Genomic DNA, 26,936 nt, shown 5'->3' on the forward strand with positions numbered 1-26,936 from the left:
TATATGTCTGTGTCTGAAAAAGAATGATGTCAAATTAATTTGAAGTTTCGGTGCTACATATTCCTCAAATATAACCAATTTGAGTAGGACATCAAATCAACCTCTTCAAGCATAATAATAATAATAATACATTTTCAATAATAATTAGTGAAAAAGGTAAAATTAGGTCAGGAAGGAGGGATAAACCTTCATTGTAGAGAGAGTAGAGTGCAGATGATGGATTTTTTCTGACATGTCATTCAATCGCTTTTCACACTCTTCAAGATACGAATCCCTTTCTTTTAGATTTTGATTGGTTTCTTCAAGAACCGATTCTGAATTGAAATACTAGTTCGTAAAAGCGAAATGCAACATAAAATTCAATAGTACTATAAAATAGCGGATTCAGAATCCGATTCGAGTAGTATATGTTTGTTAATACCTAAGTGAGCGATTTTGAGGTTAATTTGGTTGATCTGCGAGGTGAAGTGATCGATTGATTGAGCTGAAACGGGAAGCGAAGTATGGAGAAGAAAGAGAGAAGAGAAAGCTAAGAATATGAATATGGAAGGAACCATTGTGAATGTGATACTTCTCTTTCTCTAGTCACAAACCAAACCCCACCCACTCTTCTGAGTTCTGAATGCCTCTCCTCTGCACTCAGCAATTGCAAATTCAAGTCAATAAAACTATATATCTACCGGTGTCAAAAAGTTGTGTTATTCTGTGTTACAATAACACAACTGTGTAATCAATAAGGTGATTGGTTAGCATTAAACTTACACCGTATAATCATATCACTTAGAAGGACATAGATTAAAGCATGATTGATCTTTTAAAAAAAAAATTAACCAATTTTAAAAAAAGTTTTGATTTCTTATATTTTCAAGAATTTTTAAAGAAGTCTATAAATTATAATCAAGTTTATAAACTAATATATGTTTTTTATAATTAGGTTATTTTGTTAAAATGTTATCAGTCAACTGTTAATCAACGATAACGTGCATTGACATATCAACCATTACTAGTTGATTTCATATTGCTGCAAACAAAGGCAGAAAATGTCATGAATTATACTCATCTATCAACCTCAATTGGAAAGGTTGGAGGGAAAAAAAGAAGAAAAAGATAAATTTGAACATTTAAATTTAATCCTATAAAGCATGTTTATCCTTAAAACAACTCCAAAGTTAGTTCTTCTAGCATTATTGTGACTCACCGGATAAGCCAAAGTAAGTTTGAATTTTATGAGATAAGAAAATGCTGTCTTAAAATAATAGCTATATATAAGCATTTTTTGAGAGTATCTGATCTCGATCCCTAATTAAAACAATCTTTAACACTCCTTGACTTCTAAGGCTTGGTATATATTTTTTGGTTTAAATCATATGTTAACCGCACATAATTGAGCAGACTAATCTATCAAGCTAAATAATTCATAAAAAAATTATTTATCAAGCCAAATAAAATCATAGGCAACAAATTTTCCATTTAAAGTTTGAACATTGTTAATAATAATTCTTTCAATACAAGTTTCATAAAATCCTGTAACATAAAAAACATTATCAAGTAGTATTATTGAGCAACGTGAAACTGATCGACCTAAGCTCTCAATAGTTTTCTGTCTAATCCACACCCCATATAGGTGGCCTTGAAATTTCTAGGACGTGGAATGCAACAAGTATCTATTTCCATTTAAGCGTGTGGAAATATGCTTTGCAGAGGATCAAAATATAGTAGTTTTGCTGAAAACTATTTAATACACAAGTAATGGCAATTTGTCCACGAAGCAACCATAGAACCAAGGGTGCACTTTTGTTCGTCTGGAGAACTAACTTGTCCTCTGTCATGCATGGCCGAGATTTTGTGATTCTTACTGCACAAGATTCCTGGTACCCGCTCAACTACAGTACAATTTTCACTTCAGGCTTTGCAAAATAAAACTAATTTTCTAATAAACACGTTCATCTATAAATACAGACAATGACTAATAAGTTAGCTTCATCTTGTAGATCGTTAGAGATCAGAAAGGGCATTGGCAGGGATCAATTTTCCATGTCCTCTCTGCGTACTCTCGTATGGTCCTGTCACTACTAAATCTCCCCGAGCCCGCAGCACTGAGAATACTCATCTTGGTCCACTTTTCTGGTTCAACAAATGCTTTATCAGCTGCAGCCTGTTGTGTTGTAGAAAATAATGTTACATTCTGGTATAATTAAATAGAAGAGAAACATCATGATGAATGATTCAGAGACTCCTCAAAAGAATAAGAACGAAGTAGGAAGTACCTGTGCCTCAAGGTAACTCCCAAAATCAGAACCAAGAAGATAGAAGTCATTACCGACTTCCACAGTGTCACATAAGGATTTAAAGTAGTCTTTATCGCCGAAATATCCATCTCGAACCATCCTAATACCAGATTGATACTTAACTTTAGTCCTTGAACGACTAAATAGTCATCAGATATTTTATTTGCATTTGTCAATAATCCGCTTATTCTTTCTTCAAAGATGAAAATATGTTTTCATACCTCAACACACGTGCAAATTGTAGAGGAACTTTTAAAGCACCTCCTTTCTCACGCAGTTCTGCTACTTCTTGCACTTTAGCACCAAAAAGAAACTGAAACGATGGCAGATATTTCAAACTAAAGCTGGTAAGCCAATATAATTTAGAGCATGTAACGTGTAAAGTAACACACAAACATCACAAGTTATCACTCACCAAGTTATCCGACCCTATTTCCTCAATTATTTCGACTGTAGATCCATCTGCTGTAGCTAAGAGTAAGCATCCGTTCATCAAAAATTTCATGCTTCCAGTTCCAGATGCTTCATGTCCTGCAGTGCTATAGGATAACTATTGCTGTCAATCTTCATAGCATTACTAATTACTGAAAACTAAACATGAAAAAAGAAGTCTTCAATATAAATAACATTGAGCAAGAATAAGGTTGTCAAGCACACAGGCCACTGTGTCATATATATGAATACATACAATATTACAAAATCCTAAAGAAGTATTGCATAGAAAGTAATGAAAACTACGTAAACTCAACTCATAAAGTGGTAAAAAATTTACTTTTGTTTTAAACGAGTAAAACTTAGTAATTAATATTTAACACACCTATTGCAGTATCTAAACACAATTTAATAATATGTATATAGTAAATATTTAACATTCTAACTTGGTAACAAAACAAACTAACAAGATTTTAAAAATCTGTAAGCAATCAATAAATCAAACTGAGATGGGGGACCAAAAAAGTACAGTTAAGACCAGAATACACATAGCAGTGCAATTCAAAATTGATGGACTCACTAATCGCAGGATAATTTCACAACTCAACACGCGAAAAGAGGCAAAGAGCACAGCAATGTCAAAATAGATGGACAAATCACAAGATTCAAAATTACTAGAGTAAATAATGGTAGGATTGGATTCCCCTTGGAGCTGCATTCATCTTGGAAGAGCTAGGTATCAGCTCATCCGGGTTGGGTTCATTCCCCTCATTGACCTGCTGGGTTCATTGCAAACTTAACTGATGGGTTTACTCATGTTTTTATGTTGGCTTCTTTTATGCTGGGACTCGGAGCTATGAGGTTGAGACTCAATACAATATCGCTCACCTCCTTTGTAGATGAGTTCATGTTGGGATGTAAGACGTATCTGTGGAGTCGAATGCTACTGTGTTGTAAATGTTTTGTCCATTATGGAGTCTTATTATTCAGCTATTGCATTTTTTTTTTAAAAAAAAGAACCAAACACTGTCATTTTAGGCATGTCTGGGGGAAAATTAAATATTAGATTGTAGACATGTTCAATTGTCCTCAACTCGCGATTTTATGTGAGTCTATCCAAATTTACACAGAAACCGTTGTCAGCAAATTTACTTGATTTTGGTACATAAAGTCGTAAACTCATTCAATTCGGAATTGCAGAAAAAAGTGGTAGAATGCTGTTGTAATTTTATTCTTCAGTCTAAGTTAGTATAAATAGAGAGAATACAAGTAATTCTCTTCCTTGAATCAAGGAGATATTATAGATAAATAAAAACAAAACATATCATATTATTATAAAGATAGAAACTCTGCACTACTTAAATAGGAAATAAGATAAAATTCTCCAACAAGAATTAACTTAAAAGTTTGAGAACCATGGCACTGCATCACTCTCCACATGTGTTATTAGAAACTTTATTTCCCTTGATCATTATGAGCATTACAAATATCAGGCATGATAAGAAATGAGGAAAAAGACTGATATACACTATTCAGCAACATTGATGAGCACTAACATTTGTCAACATTGAGGAGCACTAAAAGAGATGAGCATTGAAATAAAAACCTTAAATGCTGAGAGAGATCAGCCCCTGGTATCACCATTTCAGCAACAGAGACATTATAGTCAGGGATAAAAACCTATAAAATACCAATGAGTCTGGATAAACAAGAGGTCTGCCAAAACAATCATAATACACTGAAAAGGTCCATCCCCTTATACTATCTAGTGAGAAATGCAAACAAATAGAAAGAACAACAATACTCTGAAGGAAAAAATTCACAAGAACAAAACTAACTCACCAATTTTAGAAGATCTCCAATATCAGCATCGTTGTTGATTTTTTCTGCTACGGCATGACAAAGTTTGATAATCTTCTTTGCAATTTCATATCCCGGAGCCGCTTTCCCGCCAATTATGCAAACACGAGGTACAACTTTCGTCCTGTCATTTTTGTCCATATTCTGCATGAAAGAAAGAAGTAAATGCAAAAGATTACTTGATGCCCCAGTATAACTTCAGATGGAAAGTGATGATCAATAAGTATGTAGGTTGTTAGATATTCAAATTACAGCTGAGGGGGATACCAGATTGGGACAAAACACAGCAAAATATGCACTTCTACAGACAAAGTAAAAATTCTTGCTCAAGTAGACAGAAAGAAGATTTTATATTCTAATGGAAAGGCACAATATTTGTTTTAGAGGAACAAAATAGTTCTTCCAAATGCCTTCCCTGTATCATTCTACTTGTACCCTCTGTTTAATTTTAAACAAAAATTCCTCTAACTAACTACTCTTACTATTTTAATTCCCCTTTATCTTATATCCTAACAACATGAAATTAGCATTTATAAAGGATTAAGTTTTTTTAGCACCAAGGAACAAACATATACCTTGAGACAATCATATCTATGGATAATTCCAAATATGTTAAGCAACTGTCTTTTGTATTCATGTATACGCTTCACCTGAACATCAAACATTGCATCCAAACTGACCTGCAATAAGAAAGATACAGGAAAAATTAGCTTCTATGGTTGTAGTGAAAGGAGAGAATAAAAGTTTTGGTAAAACTATTTCACACAAACCTTCACACCACTCATTGTTTCAATGTACTCAGCAAGCCTCATTTTATTAAGCCTTTTAACCTACAATATCAAAAGGACATAAAGGTATATCAGGGCATATCATATCTAGTTCTCCAGATCCAGAGAAATTTTATTAAAAAAATTACCATTTTCCATTCATGTCGGAATCCAGTATTGTCAACATGATCTCTCAGTCCTGTCAGAAGGTCAGCATTGCGGATCCAAGCTTCTGTCCCTAGCCATTTTGATAAAAGAGCACATAAACTGGGATTACTCACCACAATCCAGCGACGCTGAAAAATACCAATTCACTGGATTATAAGTTGCTGCACAAGCAATCACACGTTTTTTAATATTCAAAAGAACAATGTAGCAGTTGTCATGTTTCACAAAAATAATACACGAGGAATATGCACAGATACAGATAGTTGTACAATATACATCTTCAACTTATATTATATGGTTTAGGACCACGCATTAAAAAGTAATTAATGGACATGAATCTTCTGACATAAGTGATAACAAAGTCATAAATTTCATAATTAGATACAAGATGTAGATACTACTATTGACAGTCTTTAGAAATTACACTAATCACAGTTACTATTCCATACACAAAAGACAAGTCTTCCCAAAGACTGGCCAACTCAAGAGACATTCAAACCCCTACATACACACACACACAGAAGGAGGTCAGACAAAGTTGCTTATATGCCATAATAGTAACTGAAATTTCCTACCTGGGTTACACCATTTGTCGTGTATTGAAACTTTTCGGGCCATAGTTCATAGAAGTCCTGCAAAGTTGAAGCGTGAAATTATTATTTTATGATTTCACAGTTAGCCCAGGTGATAAAGACATGAAATGATTTGGCAAAAAAATTCCATACCTTAAATGTTCTCATTTTCAGTGTATCTGAATGTAATTTTGAAACACCATTCACAGTATGAGAGCAAATGATTGACAAGTTGGCCATTCTTATGCTCTGCAAATCCAATCCATAAATATAAAATGCATTAAACAAATGCTTCCATAAATAAGATATTCAAGAAAACATGCACCACGATGAAAAATATCTGGATTTGCAAATATTTTCCCAACATACATGAATTACTATACCATAATGCATAATGACTCAGAAGCATCCATCTTTTATTCAGCTTAAATTTAGCAAATGCAATAACTTACATGGAAAAAGACTGTTCTAAATTGTATGATTGTGAATTTCAACAAACACCTCCCTATTCACATATTCGTTATAGATGTCGTTCATATGTATGCAATCCCCGTCAGATATGCATTGTAAGTTATACTTATACTTGAAAGTTAGTGGCTTAGTAACTGATGTAAATAACAGAACAATAAGCTAAAGGGAAGAAGATAAAGGGAAAAAGTGGGGCAAGAGAATAAGGACTAAAAGGATTCTGTTAACGTGAGGTGGAAAAAGGTAAAGATGATGGGTGCATTCAATGTGAGGGTATTTAACTATTTATAGCTTATAATTTAATGGATGAATTTAGTGCAAGGGTATTTACTAAAAGGGAAAGGACTGAAATAATTAACATGAAATAGTGAGATGATGCAACCTATGTAGTATCACCACTCCTGTACGACACTGATATGTGTCTCATTACATTCAATCACATCTATTTTCTCAAATTCTTTTTGGTGTCTACATGTTAGTGTCATTATCCTGTCTAGTGTCGCGTCTCTGCTTCATAGGATGCAACAAAGAAGTGGTACCTTACCAGGGTAAAAAGGTGAGAGGGGTGTAATGAGTGGTAGGTACAATTCAAACAATGTTAAAAGAGGGAGTTACATAAAACTGAAGGTTTAGAAAATTTACTATGCCACATTTCTTGAGAGGTTGCTAGATGGGAGATGCTATTCAAACATGGGATTTATTCAAATTACATCACACCATATTTTCAAGTTTTTTGCAAAAGTACCAAACAGGGAGGCGCTGCAAATGCAGCTTCCATGGATCACTACACCTGTTGAACTGTTAGAGGACCTGCTGTGGCATTGAAGCCATTATTTATCCATGGAAGTGCATGGTAAATTGGCATCTGTTATGATGTATATTATTGTCTAATTTCTAATAGCTCAAATTTCCAGCGCTTGTTTTTTCCCTGTGATATTAGAGCCTCAATTCAATAAATATTTCAAGAATACCAGCTACTAGATATTATCCAATGGTCAAATTACATAATTCAAAATATTCATAGTAAAAATAATTTCAACTGCATGCAAAAGACAGTATAGTCTACAAAAAAAAAAAAATTACAAGATTAAGCAATGATAGATTGTTCTAAAATACCTTCACAGCACCTTCTTCAACAATAGACATCCGGGACAGTCGGTTGTAATCTAAACCAATCCTTTTCTTCAACTCCTCCATGAAATTAGAATTTATTTTATATAATATCTGAAAAAGGCATTTGAAGTGCCAAGTAAATAGTTGCATTATAATAAAAAAGTTAACAGTAAAGCATTACTATTATGAGATCCGAAGAAAAAACAAATTCAGATTCATCAATATTTTCATTCTGAATTACTTAAGTTTATGGCTTAACATGGAAAACTACCAAAAAGTAAGTGCACTATGTAGACAAATGATTCCATGCTTTAGTCAAACATAAAAGGTGAAGAAAGGACAGCACAATAGCACATATCTATTTTCTGCCATTCAATTTATTGCAGCAAAACTCATATAAGGTAAAATGCTACATAAAATACAGAAAGCATCTCTTTATTGAATATACCTGTAAATGGCGAGGGAGAAGGCTTCCAAGAAGATCAGTGGGGATTTTCTCTAGCCCTTCAGCTACCACTGTGTGAGTTGTGAAAGAGAAAATTTTGCATACAATGTTCCATGCTTTGTTCCAGTCCAATTGTTCTTCATCAACTAATATTCGCATAATCTCGGCTATTGACAGGGATGGATGGGTATCATTTAGATGGAGAGCAACCTAATCAGAGGAAAGTGATAACTTAAGTTGCAAGACAAAAATGAGGACACAATTCTGACACTAACAATCAGATAATACATACAACTATGTCCAACTCATATCCACTTTCACCAACATAACGAATCAACAGAAATAAATCACTTTTTTCAAAAAAAAAAATGAAAGAAAGAAAGAAACAGGAGTAATGACATCGAGAAATGACCACAGTATAACCTGGAACTTAGAATTTTATTAAAAAAACCTAGTTTCTTCACCACACAACGAGTATCAATAAAAAAATACATGTTCTTGAGGCCATATAGTCTTGCAACAGAGTGATAAATCACCATACCAAGTTACCAACTAGCAACCAAATGTGTAAAAACAAAATATTTGATAATGAACCTTTTCTGGCAATTCATCAAAATTATTATGTGCTTCTTTGAACCTTCGGATTATATCTTGTAAAGATGCCGAGACAAAGAAATATTGCTGTTTCAATCTCATCTCCTTCCCCTGGGAAAAAATCAAAGTAACAATATGAGAAGAGGGATTGAATATTGTTCACTTATTAGAAGGGGGAAAATCATTATACATCAAGAAGTGATCCTATTTCCTAACCATGAAAGATTCAAGTGACTATATAAATTTCCTACTATAAGTGTATTGTCTCTACAAACTGAAATGCCAATGGAGGCAGTCAATAATGTGTGGGAGATGACTAAAACAAACTAAAATAGAACGTGTGAAATCATAACTTTGAAAACTTGAGAAACATAACATAGTAATGCATTAAGCACACATTAAAGAGGAATAATTGAGAATAAAAGAAGCAACGGAAAATTTAACAATTAGCACTAAGCACTTTCACTGAACCTTCACCTGAATATTTGGTAGATAATCAATTCTATACACAATCACAATGAGCATGAAAGAAAGAGTAAATGCAGAGGCATTTGAACAGATAAGATCATTTATAGACAATTTTACAAGACAAGGGAAGGTCAAAGAAAAACTAAATATCAAAAAAAGATTCTATAAACTATATAGCAAGGCTTTGCACACTAATTACCTAATACAATGATACAATGAGCAAACAACGAAAACTTAAGTAATCTCAAATGAGAGTAGGATGGAAGTATCTGGTTCTTGCAACCAATAAAACCAGCTTTTCTCGTAGAGCATCAAGGAAAAACTATGAAGATAAACAGTACAAGTTCTGAACAGCTAATAGCAACAACTATATTACTGTTTTTTCATAGGAAAAAGGAAAACCTGATGTGATCGGTCATCGGGGTACAAAACATTACTTATACTCTCCGTCCTTTGTCTGTTGACAATAGAATTAATGTAGTCTCCAGTGTTATAGGCCTCCTACAAATAATTAAAAAAAATGGCTCGATAGTTCACCCTAAGCCCATATAAAGCAAGAGATATGCCAAATTAAACTGAAAATAATGGACAATAGCAACACCAGTTTTTATCTGATCTTAAACTAAGTTCCTCTGACTAAAGGTGTAATCATTCAGAGTTATTTGCCTAAATTGAATAATTTATTCTTTTGGAATAACAGAGGGCTTAAGCCCAGAAAAAAGAGAGCTACAATGCAACCAAAAAGGGGTAGAGACTCCAATTGCATCAGCAAGGAGCAACTTCCTAATGATGGCCGGGCAATGATAAACAATTATTAAAGTGTCTCCAAGAAAATTTTTACTTACATACACCTATATTATGATGTCATCACGCCAATAGCCTATACCTGTTGGTTTGTGTTTTCTTTAAGAAAAAGTGCCTTTTTAACTAAACATTTCTAATAATTGTTTTAAAAGCAAACCTAAAAAATGTTGATTTACTGCTTTTAAGAAGCTAAAAGAGTAGCAAAAAAGTTACATCATGAAATCATTTTCTTTAAAGTTAAAGCAAATGGGTTCGTAGTCTCAAAATTTAGTACAAACGTTTATTCTTAAGAGCAGAGTTACCAAATCAAAGTGATTACTAGGTTTAGCAGCCCATAGCCGAAGGTTGATGGTATTTCTTGTTCCATAACCTGGTATCGGGTTGTCATAAGCCACAGCTTCAACCTGCAATCAGAGGAAGGTGTTACATATTACCAAATACAAAGTTGAATGACACGGTGTTTGGTTGGGAAAATGAAGGGCAGAGGAGTGATTATTTTAAATCTATCTTGTTTTAGTCCAATATTTTGGAGGGAAGAGAGTGGGGGAGTAAAATCCATTCTCACTCAATTTTGGCTTCACTCTAATATTCAGGGGATTATTTTTGGGTGGTGGTGGATTGAAGAAGATGGATTTAAAACATTTTACATGCCTAGATTAAATTAAATAACCTTATGAATATAATCAACACTAATCTTACCGTCTCTCCAGGGATCCAAACTTCATGTTTTTCTCCGTTTCTATCTACGTCTTCAACAGTCCCATAAAACTAATCCATTCAGAATAACACAGAGATGCAGTCAGTTTGCAGTTATAAGGTCATAAAGTGAAAGAAAGGCAATGTCGAGCGAAAACTATGAAGTTAAACAAAAGGCACAACGGACTGAAGCCTGACAAACGGACTGAAGCCTGACAAACCTTCACTTCGTATGTTACATGAATCCGCTCTATTTCCCAGGGGTTTCCAAAGTTCAGCCAATAATCAGGTTGTTCATGTTGAAAGCCGTCCACTATGATCTGACGAAACAACCCATACTCGTAACGCAGCCCATAACTGCAAAATGAAGATCAATTCCATAAAAATCAACTGACAGCACCTGTTCTTAAGATAATAGGCATGATTGTTTTCAACACAAAGAGCAAAAATAAGCATACTTCTGTGTGCATGCACAGCTCCAGAATCATCCTGTTAGCGATACTTATACTAAATGTAAGAAAACAATGAAAAATCAACTCCTAAATAGGATCTAATCCCATGCGGTGTTCAAGGCTTCATACGCATAATTATTACAGAAGCTAGTGCAAGTATTACTGATAATAAATAGCAGTCCCAAATTGCACCCACAAAAGTCCCAAATTCATGAAGTTTCAGGATAAAGAAAGAATATGGACAATGGCAATGATATAGAAATTTTGCTACCTAGACAATTGTTATTGGATATAAAAATAACACCATTTAGACATGGACAAGCTTTGAGGCATCATAGCAACTAAATGTGGCCTTAGAACAAAGAGCAGTAGATATTCAAACTTATAAAGCAAACTTCATAGTTCATTGCCCATATCTTTGTTTCAAACCAAAAAAACTGAGAACTGGAAACTGTGTGGTGAAAATATTAATTTTTCAAACATGTTACGCAAATTTTATTAAAAAACGCAACATAACACCATACCCCCATGCAGGATAGTCCAAAGTTGCTAATGAATCCATTTGGCATGCTGAAAAACGGGCAAGACCACCATTTCCTAGGGCCGCATCTCCTTCCTTATCAAGGAATTAACATACATGTATGTTAAGGATATAATAACCATCTCAATTGCTCTGAGATGATACAGCAACAACAGTAAATTGGAGAATACAAATATTAGATTAAACTTTAATAAGACCTGCTCAGCCAAAACATCAAACTCAAATCCAAGCTGGCTTAGGGCCTCAGCATATTGGTCTTGGATACCAAGATTGATGACACTATTTGACAAGGAACGACCTGATATCCAAAAAAATAGGTGCTTTTAAGCATTGGACACAAGAACAACTGTTGATTAACCATTCACCAAAGGAAGAAATGGCTCAGTATCAATTTTATTGTTTGACTTGGCCATGACATGAATCTTAAAAGAAATTTTGGGCTGTTTAAGTTTCCTTCATATTTAAATCACTAGGGTCCTAAAATGTACTGATACTTTTATCGTATGACAACATAGTATGTGGTAATATATTATTAAACTATTGGGACCCTTAGTACTACGACTAGAGTTGCTACATTGTAAAAGATTTATTATAGTATGTCAACCATGTTTAGGGCATATCATTTTAAGTTACCCATGAGAAACTCAAGTGAGAGGAAGTACAGGCGCTTGGGTTTTGTCCTCTTGAAGTAAGTGTGAGTATCATGCCACCGTTCAATCAACCGATCTCGCACACTATGAGACAAAGCCTATAAATACAATTGCACAATCAATTTTCTGATGCCTTCGATAACCAACTAAAAATATGACTAACAGTAGACCGAAACACTTTTATATGTCAGTTGATGCCTTCGATAACCAACAAGACTGCAATCTCAGGATACCAAACAGATCAAATTTAATGCAATAAGAGGTGAGTTTAAATAGGAACATTACCTGATAGGCTTCATAATCATCAAAATTAAACCGTGATCTGGCCACAGTGTACTCAACATGATGAAGAATATCCTTTTGAAGACTAAAAGGATCGTTTTTCAGAAACCCGTCCATTAAGCTAAACATTCTCTCTGCTTTCGCCTTACGCTCTCCAAACCCTTCCACCAATCCAGCTCTCCTCACTACAATCCCTCGGTTCGCCGTGGACTTCACCACCGAAACAGTCCCGTCGCCGTCACCGCCGATCGCCTCCGCCAATGCACGTTTGATCCTCTCCAAATTCTCCAAGTCCTCGATCTTGTTCCCATGGGAATCAGTGACGAAGAATCTCTTGATGAAGAAATCGCCTTCGAATTCGACTATGGCTCTGTCGATGCTGAGACCAAGGACTTTGAAAACTCTGGTAATGACTTGGAGGAGACCGATCCGGTTCCGAGCTCGAATAACGAAGGCGGTGGAGTTGGCGGAATCGGAGTTGTCGACGGTGATAGTTGACGTGGAAGTGGAAGGAGTTGATTCGTTGGTGGAAGCTCGTAAACGGTAGTTCCGTGGAGCGGTGGGGAAGTGGACGGAAATTGGGGAGAAATGTGCGGGAGAGGAAAATGGAGGGAAGGAAGTGAGTAGATTTGGAAATGTGTGAGCATTAGTGAGGTGAGGAAACGAAATGGTATGCATTTTTTACTGGAAATTCAAAATGGAAAGGAAATGGATTGCAGTTGCATTTGCATTTGCATTTGCATTTGCATTTGCATTTGCATTTGTGGAGAAAAAGGGGAAGAAATGTTTACTTATTGAGAGTTGAGAGTGTGTAGTAATGAAATGGAAAGGAGAGAGGAGAAGGATAGAAGCGGGAAGGTTGTCATTCCAACTACCACACCGTTTTTATATTTGCAAATCTCAAAAGGGATTTACCTTTTCGAGAAAGGGGGCAAGGAGCTCATGCATTCACCTTGTCAGTGTAACCTCACGGGAAGGAAAATTATAACAACACATCCAACTGTGAATTTAACTTTAACTGGGATATGTTCAAGCAACTTTCTCATTCTTTATTTTAATAATTTAATTCTTAAATATTATATTAAAACTTTAACTTATATATTAATATTTTATTTATATTTAATATTATTATAACTTAAAATATTAATTTAAATATTTTAATTAGTATTATTATATATTATTTAACTTAAATTTTAAATACTTTTAAATATGTTCTATTAAATCTACTTGAAATTATTGATGATTTTATTCTGTTACAGATATTTTCTTTTCTTTGTAACCTTATTAAAAAATTAAAATAAATATTGTTACATGTTTCAGTTATTGAGATGTTATTAGTCATGTTATCATAAAAATAATTAAAATTACCACTATAAAAGTAATCAAAATTACTATATTTTTTTAAAAAAATAATAACATGAAAAATAAAGTAAAAGATATTATTAATTGAAACTTAAGGAAAATAAATTGTGTGATGAAAGTTGTGAAAGTAAAATTAAGCATAAAAAAAACAAATTGTCACAATTAATAAGAAAATGACTTTCAAATATAAACTCTATTGTTGTTAAATTGTCAAAGTATCATTACTTAATAAAGGAACCGTTGTTTCAAATTGACCCACTTTGATAAATGAATTTGAACAAAACTTTATTTGATCATAACTATGGTTGACAGTCAAACAAATTTTACAATAGTTGGAATTGTTCTAAGAACATCTCCAATTAGAGTGCTATTATTTTTCTTTTTTAAGGATTACTTTCTATTAATTGTTCTCGTGAGATAATAACTAATATAGGTGGTTACTAGTATTTTCTCTTTTTTCAAAGGATAAATAATATGTATTTGTTATTATTATTAAAAAAATTTATATAAAATCATTATGAGTTTTATTTAGTAATTGTTTTAAGTGTTGAGTTAGAGCAATTAAATGTTTATTAAGAATTATTATTAAAAAATATAAAATATATACATTTGAATGTCACGTGAGACTCGTTTAAACATTTATTTTAGAGATCCACACATTTAAGAGCATTCACAATAAGCACTCCAATTTAAATGGTCAAATAGATTCGAGTACACATCATTTATTTTAATTTTTTCTAAATATGTATAGTGTTTAATAAATATCATTCTCTCCAACTTAAACTCTTCAAAATAAATTATTAAATAGACCTCAAAAATAACTATATATATCAATATGTTTCAACAACACATTTATTTTAATGTAATTTATTAAATAAAAAAAAAAAGAGTGAGAGAGAAATATGGTGTATCTATATAAACTATAGTCACTTTACTCTATAAACACGTCACATATTAAACAACACAATGAATATATCTAATTAGTATAATATTTATTATGGGAAACATCTCATTTGGAGATGCTTTATTTATTTTTTCTAAGACTACCACATATTAGCCACCCCACAAAAGATTAAAAGAAAAACAGTGAATATCAAGGAAGGATAGCTATATAAGGATTTTTTTCTCTCTCCTCACTTCATTCGAATTCTATTTAAAAATTTATAGTAAATTAATGATGAATAATTATTAGTAGTACTCGTTTAATAATCTTTTTTTTGAGGTGAAGACATTTGGTGCTTAATACAAATTTAAGAAAAATATAAATTAGTAATGTTTAAATGCGAGATCTACTTAGACACCCAAAAGTGAGTTGCACACTATTGTGAATGCTTTAAGCACAATTCATTCCAATAGGAGGTATTTCACTTAACAGATCACTATTTATTAGACACCATGGAGAAGAAAAAATGAATGGCTATTAAGAGGAAAATGACTCTACAATCACTTTCTGCAGACTTAATAAATTGTTAACCATATAAAATTATTGGTCAAATTTATTTAGTGAAAAAATGGAGGTGTTGGATTGGAGAAATGAAATATTTATTAAATAGTAATACTAAAAAATTATAAATGAATTATATATATAACTATAAAATCTACTTATCCGCCCAAATTAGATAACCATCAATGATGATGCTCTAAATATACACGTGCTCCCAGTGGAGAAGTTATATAACCCATAGTCCTATAGTATATTTTGAGCAAATACATTTGCTTCATTTTTTCAATTCATTTTTTCTATATTTAAGAATGGAGTAGTATAACTCTTGGATAATTATAAAAAAATACAGTAAAAATTAATTTTACACTTATTAAAAATATAATTAAATGTAATTAATCTTTATGACCTTGTAATAAATAACTTGTTTTAAACTACATACACCATCATCAAAAGTGTCATTCATATGATAAACAGATACTAAATTTGATCAAACGCAAATTGAGCGATAAAGAAAAAACAAACCATCAGCATATTGAAAAGATACTCACATAAAATAATACAAACATATCTTTCTCACATTACTCATAATTTTTCAATGGGATAGAAGATATTTAATCAAAGAGAAATTTTCAACAGATTGAGTCTAACAAAAAATATTTAATATTCACAATTTAATAAATTTAAATTTTTATTGGTGAAATATCTACATTTAATATCCGACGTGTCTTTAATAAGATTACCCCTTGTTGAATTTTTTTATAAAAAACTAAAAAAAAATATACAAGTATAATTAATTATATACTAGATAAAATGAATAAGTCTAACTAGAATATTAGTTAACTAACTAACTAAAATTAAGTGTTAACAATTTTTTGCAAGTTAGAAGTATAACTATTAAAAAATATTTCACACATTCTATTGGTTTACTATTCTTCACTTTTATCTCTCACACCTTTTAAAGTATACGAAAAATATTATTATATCTGTACTATTCGATAGTCAAAATTAAATTTTTTTTTTGAAAATTTTAATTAATATAAAACTTTAAAAATGTAATTTTATTAACTTTTTAAATACGAATGAATGTAAAATTTTGAAATACAAATTTTTTAAAAGTTTATTTATTTTTTAAATACGAATAAATATAAATTTTTTAAAAGTTTAAAAAATATGAAACTTTAAATGAATGTGAATCTTTCAAAATGTAATTTTTTTTAAAAAGTTTAATTTTCTTTTGAAATTTTTGATAAATGTGAAATTTTTGAAATAAAATTTAAAAAATTTGAATAAATGTGATATTTTCAAAGTAACTTTTTCATAATTTTAAAAAATAAAAAATTTGAATAAACACAACTTTTGAAATATTATATTTATAAAATTCTTTAAAAAAAAGCAAAAATTTTAAATTGTTAAAATATTAATAATTTAAAATTTTAACTATTGAATAATAGAAGATAAAATAGCCTTTACTTGTGTTTCTGGAAGTGTGCGATTTAGATTTTTCTATAAAAAAATTACTATTTTTATGTGAACCCAAATGTTTAATAAAAAAAATAAGTGAACCCAAATTGGATAGGATGCAGCGACGGAAATAAACAAAACGGTGAAGTTGTACATCATCTTTGAGTTCGAACTTGAAATTCAATTTTTGTATTAAAAAAAACAACGTTTGTGGGTCCATTGAAATACAGGTGGCACATTAAAGCACAATATTGTACCAGAAAACTCGTCCAAATATGCTAGAAACTTCTACGGTATTCTGGTCTTGTAAAGTTCATTAACACACCTTCCAGATAAATCCTCTCCTTCTCATTCTTTAGCTACTAATATTCATTGCAACTGAATTGTGATAAATTCTTTCAAACCATATCGAAGAGCAAATTAAGTTACAACAGAATCAAAAGCATGGGGGTGGATTACTATAAGATTTTGAACGTTGACAAGAATGCGACAGATGAAGAGTTGAAGAAAGCATATAGAAAGCTTGCCATGAAATGGCACCCTGATAAGAACCCCAACAATAAGAAAGAAGCTGAGACCAAATTCAAACAGATTTCCGAAGCCTACGAGGTATGTAAAGAACAAAACTTCCTACTTCATTCAAGTCATTCATGTTTCTACCTTCATTTCAATTATTAGAATATTGATATCTTAATATGAAACATTTGACATGTATAATTACATTCAATTGTGTCGGAATATTTTTTAATAAAATTATTTTTTCTTTTTAAAATTAGAATTTAAAACTTTTGCGTATAGAATTAGTTTTTAACAATTTTTTTATTATTTTTTTAACAGGAATGTATTAAAAAATAAATTATTTTCAGTCAGAATCAATTTTTGTCACCGTATAATTAACACACTCTTAGCATAGAAATTTGACATTCTAAAAATTTGTTTGTTTTTGATGTTGAAGGTTCTAAGTGATCCACAAAAGAGAGCAATATATGATCAATATGGAGAAGAAGGGCTTAAAGGGCAAGTGCCACCACCTTCAGATGCTGGTGGTGCTTCATTCTTCCAAAGTGGAGATGGCCCAACAACATTTAGGTTCAATCCAAGAAACGCCGACGAAATCTTTGCCGAGTTTTTCGGGTTTTCGAGCCCATTTGGAGGTGGAAGTGGAATGAAAGGTGGGTCTAGATCCTTTGGTGGAATGTTTGGTGATAATGTATTTTCTTCATTTGATGAAGGTCATAGGTCTATGCGTCAAGGTCCTCGCAAGGCACCTCCTATTGAAAATGCATTGCCTTGTAGCCTTGAGGATCTTTATAAAGGGACCACTAAAAAGATGAAGATCTCAAGGCAAATTGCAGATGCAAGTGGGTAAGTACTCTCTTTGCTTAACATTTCAATCTATTAATACAATGTGAACTTTTAACAGTTAACTAAGTTTCATGACATATAATTTTGAAGTATAGTATATAGTTCTAATTAATAAGTTTACATCTTAAATTTAGGAAAAATATAAGTCTACTTGAATACATAGAAGGGCTAAATAGAATCTTTAAAATTGAAATCCTTATCTTACTATATGGTTTTGTGATGTTGAGTTAAATTCAAAATTTAAGATGGTATTAGAATTCATCCTAAATTCTCAATAATTTGGCGTGAACTAACTTGATAATATCCTAGCTTGTTTTGTAGGGTCGGGTTAGACTCGAATTTTAAATTTTAAGACCAATTTAATGTGTCATAAGGTCCATTTTTGTTCATATAAGTAAATATTTGTTGTAATTTGTTAGTATGTGATATTAGTAGTCAGGTTTTGAATGTCAAACCTTTTTTATCAAACTCCTTTGAGTATTTCAGCTCAACCATTTGAGACATGCCTTGGGGACATAAGGTCCATTTTGTTGAGTGGTTCATATTTGCTAATATGCGGGTAGACGCTCAAGTGTTGCATAGAGCTGAAAGCGCAACAAAGCTTTGCACTCTATAGAATAGAAAACTACAACAGTCACTTTGAAGTTTGGAGAGATAGACACAATTGACCGAATTATGTGATCAATTGTCGCATGTTTTTGTGTTTATTTATTTGCTTTATAGTTGTGTTTGATCTTCCAAGTTATAACACATTTTTAGCTGAGTTTTTCTACTGGTTTAATTAAATTTGTCTGCCTACTTATCTGTTTTTGCAGGAAAACTTTACCTGTGGAGGAAATCCTAACAATTGAAATCAAACCAGGATGGAAAAAGGGGACAAAAATCACATTCCCTGAGAAAGGAAATGAACAGCCAAATGTGATAGCATCAGATCTTACATTCATTATTGATGAGAAACCACACACTGTATTCACAAGAGACGGTAACGATCTAGTTGCAACGCAGAAGATATCGCTAGCAGAAGCTTTAACAGGCTACACCGTTCGACTCACAACACTAGATGGCAGAGTTCTTACCATTCCTATAAACAATGTGATTCATCCAAACTATGAAGAAGTTGTTCCAAGGGAAGGTATGCCAATTCCAAAAGATCCTTCAAAGAAGGGCAATCTTAGAATCAAATTCAACATCAAGTTTCCAACAAGGTTGACATCAGAACAGAAAGTTGGAATCAAGAAACTTCTGGCTCCATAGTGGACTCACAATCAAGTCATGTGAAGTGTGTATAGTTACACTTCTTCCAATATGCTCTTAGTTTTGTTACTCCTCAACTATTTTGTAGGATTTTTCTTTATTTGTTTATGGAGTTTGTGTATGATATGATGCACACTCTCAAGGTTGAGGAATCACATTTTGAACCAAATAGTTGATTTAGAGTCCCTCAAATTGATATGGTTTGAAGTATGCATTGTTGAAACTTTTTACATGAAATTTATGTAATTAATTTGAAAATGAAAATGTAAAATCCTATCAATTGAAATCTAAATTTAATACGAGAAGATGTATACAAAGTATACCATATCAGGTCGTCGGTGCATTATTATTGTGTTCCTTTCAGATTCAGACAATTCCTTTTCACTCTATACATATCTATCCAATCTTTTCAACTCGTGCATCGCGTGGAAATATGATATAAATAAATAAACATAGGAAATAGTATATCTATCTCCTTAAAAAATAAGAGTTTCTAAATTTAGATATAATTAAAGTCAACTATTTTTTATAATTTGTCAATTATGATAGATCGATGGTATACAAAATCTATACTCTAAATGAGTTAAATCTCAAAAATAACAAAATTGAATTAGCCTTGGTGTATAAATAATATTTGAAGATTTATATAAAATTAGGTTTATTACGATATAATTTATATTTGAATTTATTGTAGATTAATTTTAGAATTTGATAAAATATATTTTGTTTTAGAGATATGATATAATTTTAAATTAAAAATTTAATTCTATGTACATAACAATGAATAAAAATTAAAGACTAATTTTTTTTCTCTATATTTAAATTTAATATATCTTATATATTTATTTATACAAATAAAAACATAAAAACTCATGGATATTTTTACATAATAATACAAACAAATCTCTTTATCCTTCTTACACATAGTGTTCAATAATACTAACTGTGTTGGTACAATCCAGCAACAGAACATAAAAGTTACACAAAGGAAAGTCCTATATTCCTCCTAAGTGGAAGAGAAAAAAGAAAGCAAAGTTTGAAGGAAGATGGGTTTGGAGTACTATGAGATTTTGGAGGTTGAAAAGAATGCAACGGATGAAGAGTTGAAGAAAGCATATAGAAAACTTGCCATGAAATGGCACCCTGATAAAAATCCCAATAATAAAAAAGAGGCTGAGACTCAATTCAAACTCATATCTGAAGCATATGAGGTACTACTACATAATTTCATCTTCTCTTCTCTTCTGTGACTTTAATTCAATGTATTCATTCATGTTGCTGAGGATGTTTGTTGTTATAGATCGGATTTCATTGTTTTCTGTTTTTGTCTGTTTCTGTTTACTGTCTTTTGCTTTATGGCTGTTTTAGCCTTTTAAGCCTTGATTTTAGCTTATAATAAGAATTAATTAATTTTTTATGTTATATTGAGATCCAATTTGAAGGCTCATAATATGTAATTTATTTCGTTGAGGATCCCCAAATTAAGGTCCAAGAATTTTGGCCCTTATCAAAGTTCTCAACTTTCATTATTCAATGTGATTATTGATTGATTTGTTTTCTTTTTTAGTTTAGTGATAGCTTGATTGATCATTTGAGCTGTATTTCATCCTAAGCAAGGATTGCCGTGTAAGCATCATTTGGCTTGTTGAGAGCTTATAACTATTATTAGATTATGGTTGAAGAAGTTTAGAATATCTAAAATAGTGTGCTTCTGAGTCAGTAAGTTTCTTACTACTTTAGTTAATATCACTTGTGTTGAGTAATGTTATAGTAGTAATTCACACGGTTGCTTTTGTTCATAGGCTAGTGCCCTCTTTGGATAAACAACTTAATTAAGCGTTTAAAGCATAAACATTTCTCAAAGTGCTTATGTATAAGCTATTTTCATAACAAAAAGATGAAAAAAAGTCATATTTCTTTCATATCAGTTATAAGTTGTATTCATAAGCTATCATGGATAATTTGTAAAAATAAGCTAAAAACAGTTTACGGGCATAACTGTTTCCATAACATCCCCCAAATAGTCTCACAAATATTTATGGCAATAGATAAATTCAAATAAATCAATCCAAACAGGCTTTAGGTCGTTGTATATACTTGTTCCAGGGAAGTACAAACCATGAAATGTACGTAAAATCTGACTTAGTATATTGGGTTTGGCTTCATGAAGGTTCTAAGTGATCCACAGAAGAGAGCAATTTATGATCAGTATGGAGAAGGTGGCCTTAAAAGTGGAATGCCACCAACAGATGATGGTGCGGCTTCATACTTCCAAACTCAAGATGGCCCAAGATTTAGGTTCAGTCCAAGAAGTGCAAATGGTATCTTTGCAGAAGTTTTTGGCTTTTCAAATACATATGGAGGAATGGGAATGAGGGGTGGCAGCTGCAGAGGCATGAGGGGCGGGTCGTGGGTGTCAAGGTCTTTCGGTGACATTTTTGGCAAAGACGTATTCAGAGAAAGCAGAAACTCGAGTCAAGGTCCACGGCGGAAGGCGCCTCCGATTGAAAATAATTTACCTTGCAGCCTTGAGGAACTTTATAAGGGTACTACCAAAAAGATGAAGATCTCAAGGGAAATTGCATACGCAAGCGGGTAAATGCTCTTACCCTGGCTTTTTATTTATAACAACTTATACTTGAACCTTCTCAGAACTAAATTTCGTTAGCAGAATCAATATTGTTGTTGGATTTCTTATAGTTTCAATAGATTTCTAAGTTCTTTTTCTAAACATAAAAAATATGTATGTGATTGCTACTATCACACTAATTGCTACTTATTGGAACATTAATGAGGCTATAGTAATCATACCCCACTGGTTAGGAGACTCTAGAGGGAAAATATGCATGAATGTGCATATAGTCACCGTTCTCATTTTTCAATTTCTATTATTGATCGTTCAACTTTGAAAATTGTGTATAGTTTGACTCTTCAAATTCAAATACCTTTCTTTTAGTGAATGAGTTTTCCTTTCATTTGTTATGTGTGCCTACAAGCATATCCATTTATTGATCTACAATCTCTCTTGCATGTGTTTGCAGTAAAACTCTACCTGTGGAGGAAATACTAACAATTGAAATCCAACCAGGCTGGAAAAAGGGAACAAAAATCACATTCCCAGAAAAAGGAAATGAGCAGCCAAATGTTATTGCTGCAGATATCGTATTCATTATAGATGAGAAACCTCACAGTATATTTACAAGAGAAGGTAATGATTTGGTTGTAACACAAAAGATATCAGTTGCAGAAGGTGAAGCTCTAAAAAGCTACACATTCCAACTTGTTACTTTGGATGGCAGGGGTCTGACCATTTCCATAGACAATGGAATTGATCCGAACTATGAAGAAGTGGTCGTTGGGGAAGGGATGCCTATTTCGAAAAATCCTTCACAGAGGGGTAATCTTAGGATCAAATTCAATGTCACATTCCCAAGCATGGTTGATGCTGAAGCTCAAAGCCTGAACTAAGAAATGCATGAAGCACCATAATAGAGTGCCGTCCATTGCCAAGTGTATCTTATGTATAAAATAATAGTTTCTCGGCTTAATGGCAATTTTGATTTTGATTTTCACTCGTTAACGAAGTTAGGCGGCCAATTTCGGAAGAAATAATAGAGGAACAAAAACTATAATCAAATATATCTTTTATATGACTATGATATATGTAGTTTATGTGAGATACCATAACAATGTCATCCACGGAAATAAAATCCAACAATATTAAATATTTTGTATTTGTAGTCTGCAGTTTGTATTATATTTGTAGTCTGCAGTTTGTTTAATCCAACAATATTACCAATAAACATAATTTTTTTTTCTATATTATCTATTAGGTATGGCCTGTCACATAACGACTGATTATGAAATTTCATTGGCTTTACTTAGAAATTAAATCCTCTGAAAAACAAAACAAAAACTCAGCAGACCTTGATATTTTTACAAGATAATAAATTTAACAAGTAGAGAGGTAATTTCCCTACTAAGCACTTGCTATTTTTTACATATTTGAGGCTTGGTCTTTGATTCCTTGATATTTCAGATTTGAAGTTCGTTTATCAGTGCCAAGTATTCCAAAATCCAAACAATGATTAGTAGACAATCAAGGTGTAATAAAACTTTATTAGTTGGTGAGTATCTATTACATGGAGAGTTGAAAGGAAAAGAAAACAATAAAATAAGGTTGGCTACAAAGCCCTCTACGTAAAGAAGCTTAAAAATACAAGGCTCCATTTTGCATGGATAATATACACTATAAATCTACTCAACCATAAACTCTTCCAGCCGCGTGATTTGTAACCTGAAATGTAAAACTGCAACGAAAAAAAATGTAATGCAGCCTTAATATGCAAATTCCTTCATTGATCAAATTAAAAATGGATATTCTAATCAGAAGAATCTTCAGAATCTGAGCCTCCTCCTACATTCACTATTCTATTTGCCATGCCGTCCGAACCTTCACTCATAACATCGTCGTCGGAATCTTCCTCTTCATTATCTTCAATGCCAACGCCAATGTTATTATCATTATCATTGTCATTGTCATCTTCAAAGGTGTCCACATCATCATCGCTCATTCCAACCAAATCCCTATTCCAATTGTTAGGAGAGACACCATTATAACCTATCTCCCAGTTTCCATGATCATATTCCACTGCCTGACCATTATCATCAGATTCCACCTCTTCAGCACTGTTACTATTTTCAGCAACCCCAATATGAACAGGAGTCATGGGACTTGCCTTTTCGACATCCCATTCTTCATCCAAGCTTCTCAATGGTTCTCTATCACTCTTGGGGCTATGACTTGCTGCTGCATGGCCCAGTAACAAATCTTCAACGGCTCTCTTTTCTACTCTACGTTTCCGGACCGTTCGGCGACCTCGCCCACCCCCTTGTCCTTGTGTTCCCCGTCCCTGCTGTTTTAATTTCTGACTCAGACTCTCGGTGACCTTAACATTTCGACGGCCAGTATCTCGTTTTGAATTGTACATTCTTTTAGCCAGCTTTTTACCCCGCCCATGATCACTAGCCCCTCGTCCACGCTTATTACCACTCCGTACAATTTTATTAGCAGACGATTTAACTTTGAGGAATCCATCATGATCAAGAGCTGCTGGCTCAACCTCCCTATTAGACTTGAAGGGAGTATATCTTGATGGTAGCCTCTGCAAATAAGAAAAACAAATGTTCCATTAGATTAACATGGAAATTCTCTAGTCAATGACCCAGATGCTCAAATTATAACCCAAGAAAATGAGAGGTACTTTCAGATGAAAGAAACTCACAATGTATTCTCTCTCTTCTTTCTCCTCACAAGGCTCGATTCTCTCAAGCTTTACGTAGCTGATGGATGAATCGAACTCAAAAAGTCTGAGAGACAGTGCTGCAGTGGTTTGTGGAACCCATGGAAGTAGAGCAATGGATTCAGGATCAGGAAACACGTGTGCAGCACTTTCTGACAAGCTGCTTGATCCCAGCAATTCATCTGTTGTAGAGAAGTTTGATGACAGAAAATCTCGCCTTAGTGCTCTTTCAAATAGGGTCAACATCTGCACAATAAGTTGTTTAATTTAAGTATGCCAGCATGGGTATTGATTACGGATTATATGAAATTATGCCTATATATATAGAAGATAAAATTTCAAGAGTTGAAACAGTATGAAACCTGTAAGAGTTCCTCAACAGATGATGATTTACTCAGCTTCACACCCCAACGCTTCCTAAAGTCCGTTGTCCAAATTGTTCCAAATGCTTCAGAGAGAACAGATGCCTGCAAATCACAACGTGAGTACAATATACTACTCAAAAGTAAGATATAAATAACAACAAAATGCAAAATGTCATCTTAAAATTTATTAGAAAATTAGGTTCGAGATTGAGAATGCAAAGTTACCATCAACTCACCTCCATATATGACAGCAAGACTTTAAGCAATCTTGTCCTCAGGGGAAGAGAATGTTCCATAATACATATATCTTTGGATAACTTGCCCCCACATTGAAATGCATGTTTAGAAAAATTAAATCCATTATTTGACGGAAACGTTTGATGGCAGGAACTGCAATGGGAGTCTTCGACAGAATAAGGATTCAGACAGAATTCACACATATCCACCTGAGGTTTGCATCTCTTTATCCCAAATTTCATTGCACATAAAATTGATGAACTATAGCATTCTTTCCACATCCACTTCTGAAAATCTTGATACCTTTTCAAGGCAGCTTTCTTTTCATTCTCACTTTTGCCAATCTCAATTTTGAAGGATGATGAAGTTTCTGATGCATCAGGGTGCAAGTCATGAAGGGTACTGCTAGGACTGTCAGATCGAGAATGGTGCTCAGGCTTTGGATATGTTTCTTTAGCTTCAGTTTTAATTGAAACTTCGCCGATGCTTCCAACTTTTGCATACTGTGTGTTTTTTCGAACATTTTCTTTAAAGGATTTCTCAATCTTTTGCAACATTAAGCGTAAATGAGATTCTCTGATCCCGCGTGAATCCAGTGATGTCAAAAGAATATCAAAGGCCTGCATATGAATGGTAGAATAAAAAATACTGTACTAATGAAGGCAAAGTCTAGTATGCTTAAAGTCGTTTATTTATATCCTAAACATTTACAGCATTGAGTAATCATTTAGGTCAATAAAACATGGCACAATTTACAAGAAACGTGTCAACACCAATGTAAAATTTTAGTTGATCAGCAATACCGGGGTTGGCTTATGGAATACTGAATAAACAAGTTACCTCTTCAGAATCAATAAGCATCCAACTACCATCATGATGTTCAACAAAGATCCTGCCAGAACCAGGATCATTACTAGAAGCAGATGCAACAAACTGCCAATATCGATTACGCCTGCGGTCTTGGCCGAGGGGTAAAGATCTGTAGACATACATCTCCTCTGCTATGTGTGAAATATAAGATTTCAACTGTGACCGTGACCTTTTTGAATATTGTGCAGGTACCTGAGCCTGAAAGTTGTCTGGACCTGTGCCTGTGCAGAAATCTTGAACTGCCGACGGCCTTTCAATAAGTAGGTTCTGTGCACCAGGAGCTTCTTTTTGATTTTCTGCAGTGCTGGGTGATGCTTCATTTTTAATGTTGTTTATATTCATGTTGAGCATTGGGCTTTGGTTTCCCTCCACAGCAAGATATGTGTCTTGTGTTTCAAATTTATTTCCAGTAAGTGATGGGAAATCTAACTTACTAATATAATCATCTTTTAGACGAACTTTATCTATTTGTGCTTCTGCCCACATTTGCTTTTTCAGAGCATTTGCTGCTTCCAATCGATCCTGAAAAACACATCATGTCAACTCAAACTAAATGGAAAACTAAAACTAGAAGATATTTGTTACATGGAGTTTAATTCACCTCGAGAACAATACGAATTGAATTTCCTTCATTTGCCACACCGACCAATGCAACAAGAGCATTTAGACGCTCTT

The 26,936-nt window shown here is 33.0% G+C and overlaps 5 protein-coding genes across 9 annotated transcripts in view; 2 read left to right on the forward strand and 3 right to left on the reverse strand.

Moving 5' to 3' along the window:
• The window catches only part of LOC101508896 (uncharacterized), a 4,271-nt gene extending 3,560 nt beyond the window's left edge, over positions 1–711 (reverse strand). Inside the window, exons 1-2 of the mRNA XM_004485774.4 lie at positions 422–711; positions 187–314 (exon numbers count right to left, since the gene is read on the reverse strand). Of these exons, the coding sequence (XP_004485831.1) occupies positions 187–314; positions 422–557 (264 nt within the window). The 5' untranslated portion in view covers positions 558–711. The remainder of the gene's footprint in view (positions 1–186; positions 315–421) is intronic.
• A 734-nt stretch (positions 712–1,445) lies between these two features.
• Positions 1,446–13,566, reverse strand: LOC101509211 (uncharacterized). Of its 5 annotated transcripts, XM_004485775.3 has the most exons (22): positions 12,604–13,563; positions 12,302–12,416; positions 11,866–11,966; positions 11,652–11,743; positions 10,897–11,032; positions 10,679–10,747; positions 10,282–10,383; positions 9,578–9,676; positions 8,708–8,818; positions 8,117–8,323; positions 7,672–7,779; positions 6,241–6,336; positions 6,091–6,147; positions 5,497–5,643; positions 5,351–5,410; positions 5,156–5,260; positions 4,563–4,724; positions 4,327–4,400; positions 2,704–2,827; positions 2,510–2,601; positions 2,268–2,388; positions 1,446–2,155 (listed from the first exon to the last, which is right to left on the reverse strand). In XM_004485775.3, exons 1-22 carry the CDS (start codon positions 13,276–13,278, stop codon positions 2,003–2,005), a joined length of 3,006 nt encoding a protein of 1,001 aa, XP_004485832.1. In that variant the 5' UTR covers positions 13,279–13,563; the 3' UTR covers positions 1,446–2,002. The 5 variants fall into 5 exon arrangements, 4 of the variants coding, with proteins under 4 accessions (XP_004485832.1, XP_073225275.1, XP_027186146.1 ...); XM_073369174.1 differs by lacking the exon at positions 11,866–11,966 and having other exon boundaries at positions 11,652–11,739; XM_027330345.1 differs by lacking the exons at positions 11,866–11,966; positions 12,302–12,416 and having other exon boundaries at positions 12,604–13,564.
• A 3,606-nt stretch (positions 13,567–17,172) lies between these two features.
• LOC101509537 (uncharacterized) lies at positions 17,173–19,816 on the forward strand. The gene is made up of 3 exons (XM_004485776.4): positions 17,173–17,476; positions 17,823–18,232; positions 19,048–19,816. Exons 1-3 carry the CDS (start codon positions 17,312–17,314, stop codon positions 19,484–19,486), a joined length of 1,014 nt encoding a protein of 337 aa, XP_004485833.1. The 5' UTR covers positions 17,173–17,311; the 3' UTR covers positions 19,487–19,816.
• Positions 19,817–20,409: 593 nt separating this feature from the next.
• LOC101509860 (uncharacterized) lies at positions 20,410–23,306 on the forward strand. Its single transcript, XM_004485777.4, has 3 exons — positions 20,410–20,697; positions 21,657–22,081; positions 22,528–23,306. The coding sequence occupies exons 1-3, from the start codon at positions 20,533–20,535 to the stop codon at positions 22,952–22,954; spliced, it is 1,017 nt and encodes a 338-aa protein (XP_004485834.1). The 5' UTR covers positions 20,410–20,532; the 3' UTR covers positions 22,955–23,306.
• A 272-nt stretch (positions 23,307–23,578) lies between these two features.
• The window catches only part of LOC101510178 (homeobox-DDT domain protein RLT1), a 9,125-nt gene continuing 5,767 nt past the window's right edge, over positions 23,579–26,936 (reverse strand). Inside the window, exons 15-20 of the mRNA XM_073369192.1 lie at positions 26,863–26,930; positions 26,232–26,783; positions 25,391–26,011; positions 25,152–25,256; positions 24,772–25,035; positions 23,579–24,651 (exon numbers count right to left, since the gene is read on the reverse strand). Coding sequence (XP_073225293.1) covers positions 23,869–24,651; positions 24,772–25,035; positions 25,152–25,256; positions 25,391–26,011; positions 26,232–26,783; positions 26,863–26,930 — 2,393 coding nt within the window. The 3' untranslated portion in view covers positions 23,579–23,868. The remainder of the gene's footprint in view (positions 24,652–24,771; positions 25,036–25,151; positions 25,257–25,390; positions 26,012–26,231; positions 26,784–26,862; positions 26,931–26,936) is intronic.

The sequence above is a fragment of the Cicer arietinum genome, chromosome 1, assembly GCF_000331145.2.
Source record: "Cicer arietinum cultivar CDC Frontier isolate Library 1 chromosome 1, Cicar.CDCFrontier_v2.0, whole genome shotgun sequence".
NCBI classification, from domain to species: Eukaryota; Viridiplantae; Streptophyta; class Magnoliopsida; order Fabales; family Fabaceae; genus Cicer; species Cicer arietinum.

Bases quoted from the DNA above. Each gene is read 5' to 3' on its own strand.
- LOC101509211 (XM_004485775.3), bottom strand. From the start codon at position 13,278: ATGCATACCATTTCGTTTCCTCACCTCACTAATGCTCACACATTTCCA. The intron at 6,337-7,671 runs GTATTTTAGAAC...TTGGATTTGCAG, and splicing joins TTGAAGAAGGTGCTGTGAAG to AGCATAAGAATGGCCAACTT. The intron at 2,828-4,326 runs GTTTTTATTTCA...GTTATCCTATAG, and splicing joins GATCTCTCTCAGCATTTAAG to CACTGCAGGACATGAAGCAT.
- LOC101509537 (XM_004485776.4), top strand. From the start codon at position 17,312: ATGGGGGTGGATTACTATAAGATTTTGAACGTTGACAAGAATGCGACA. The intron at 17,477-17,822 runs GTATGTAAAGAA...TTGATGTTGAAG, and splicing joins AGATTTCCGAAGCCTACGAG to GTTCTAAGTGATCCACAAAA. The intron at 18,233-19,047 runs GTAAGTACTCTC...CTGTTTTTGCAG, and splicing joins CAAATTGCAGATGCAAGTGG to GAAAACTTTACCTGTGGAGG.
- LOC101509860 (XM_004485777.4), top strand. From the start codon at position 20,533: ATGGGTTTGGAGTACTATGAGATTTTGGAGGTTGAAAAGAATGCAACG. The intron at 20,698-21,656 runs GTACTACTACAT...GGCTTCATGAAG, and splicing joins TCATATCTGAAGCATATGAG to GTTCTAAGTGATCCACAGAA. The intron at 22,082-22,527 runs GTAAATGCTCTT...ATGTGTTTGCAG, and splicing joins GAAATTGCATACGCAAGCGG to TAAAACTCTACCTGTGGAGG.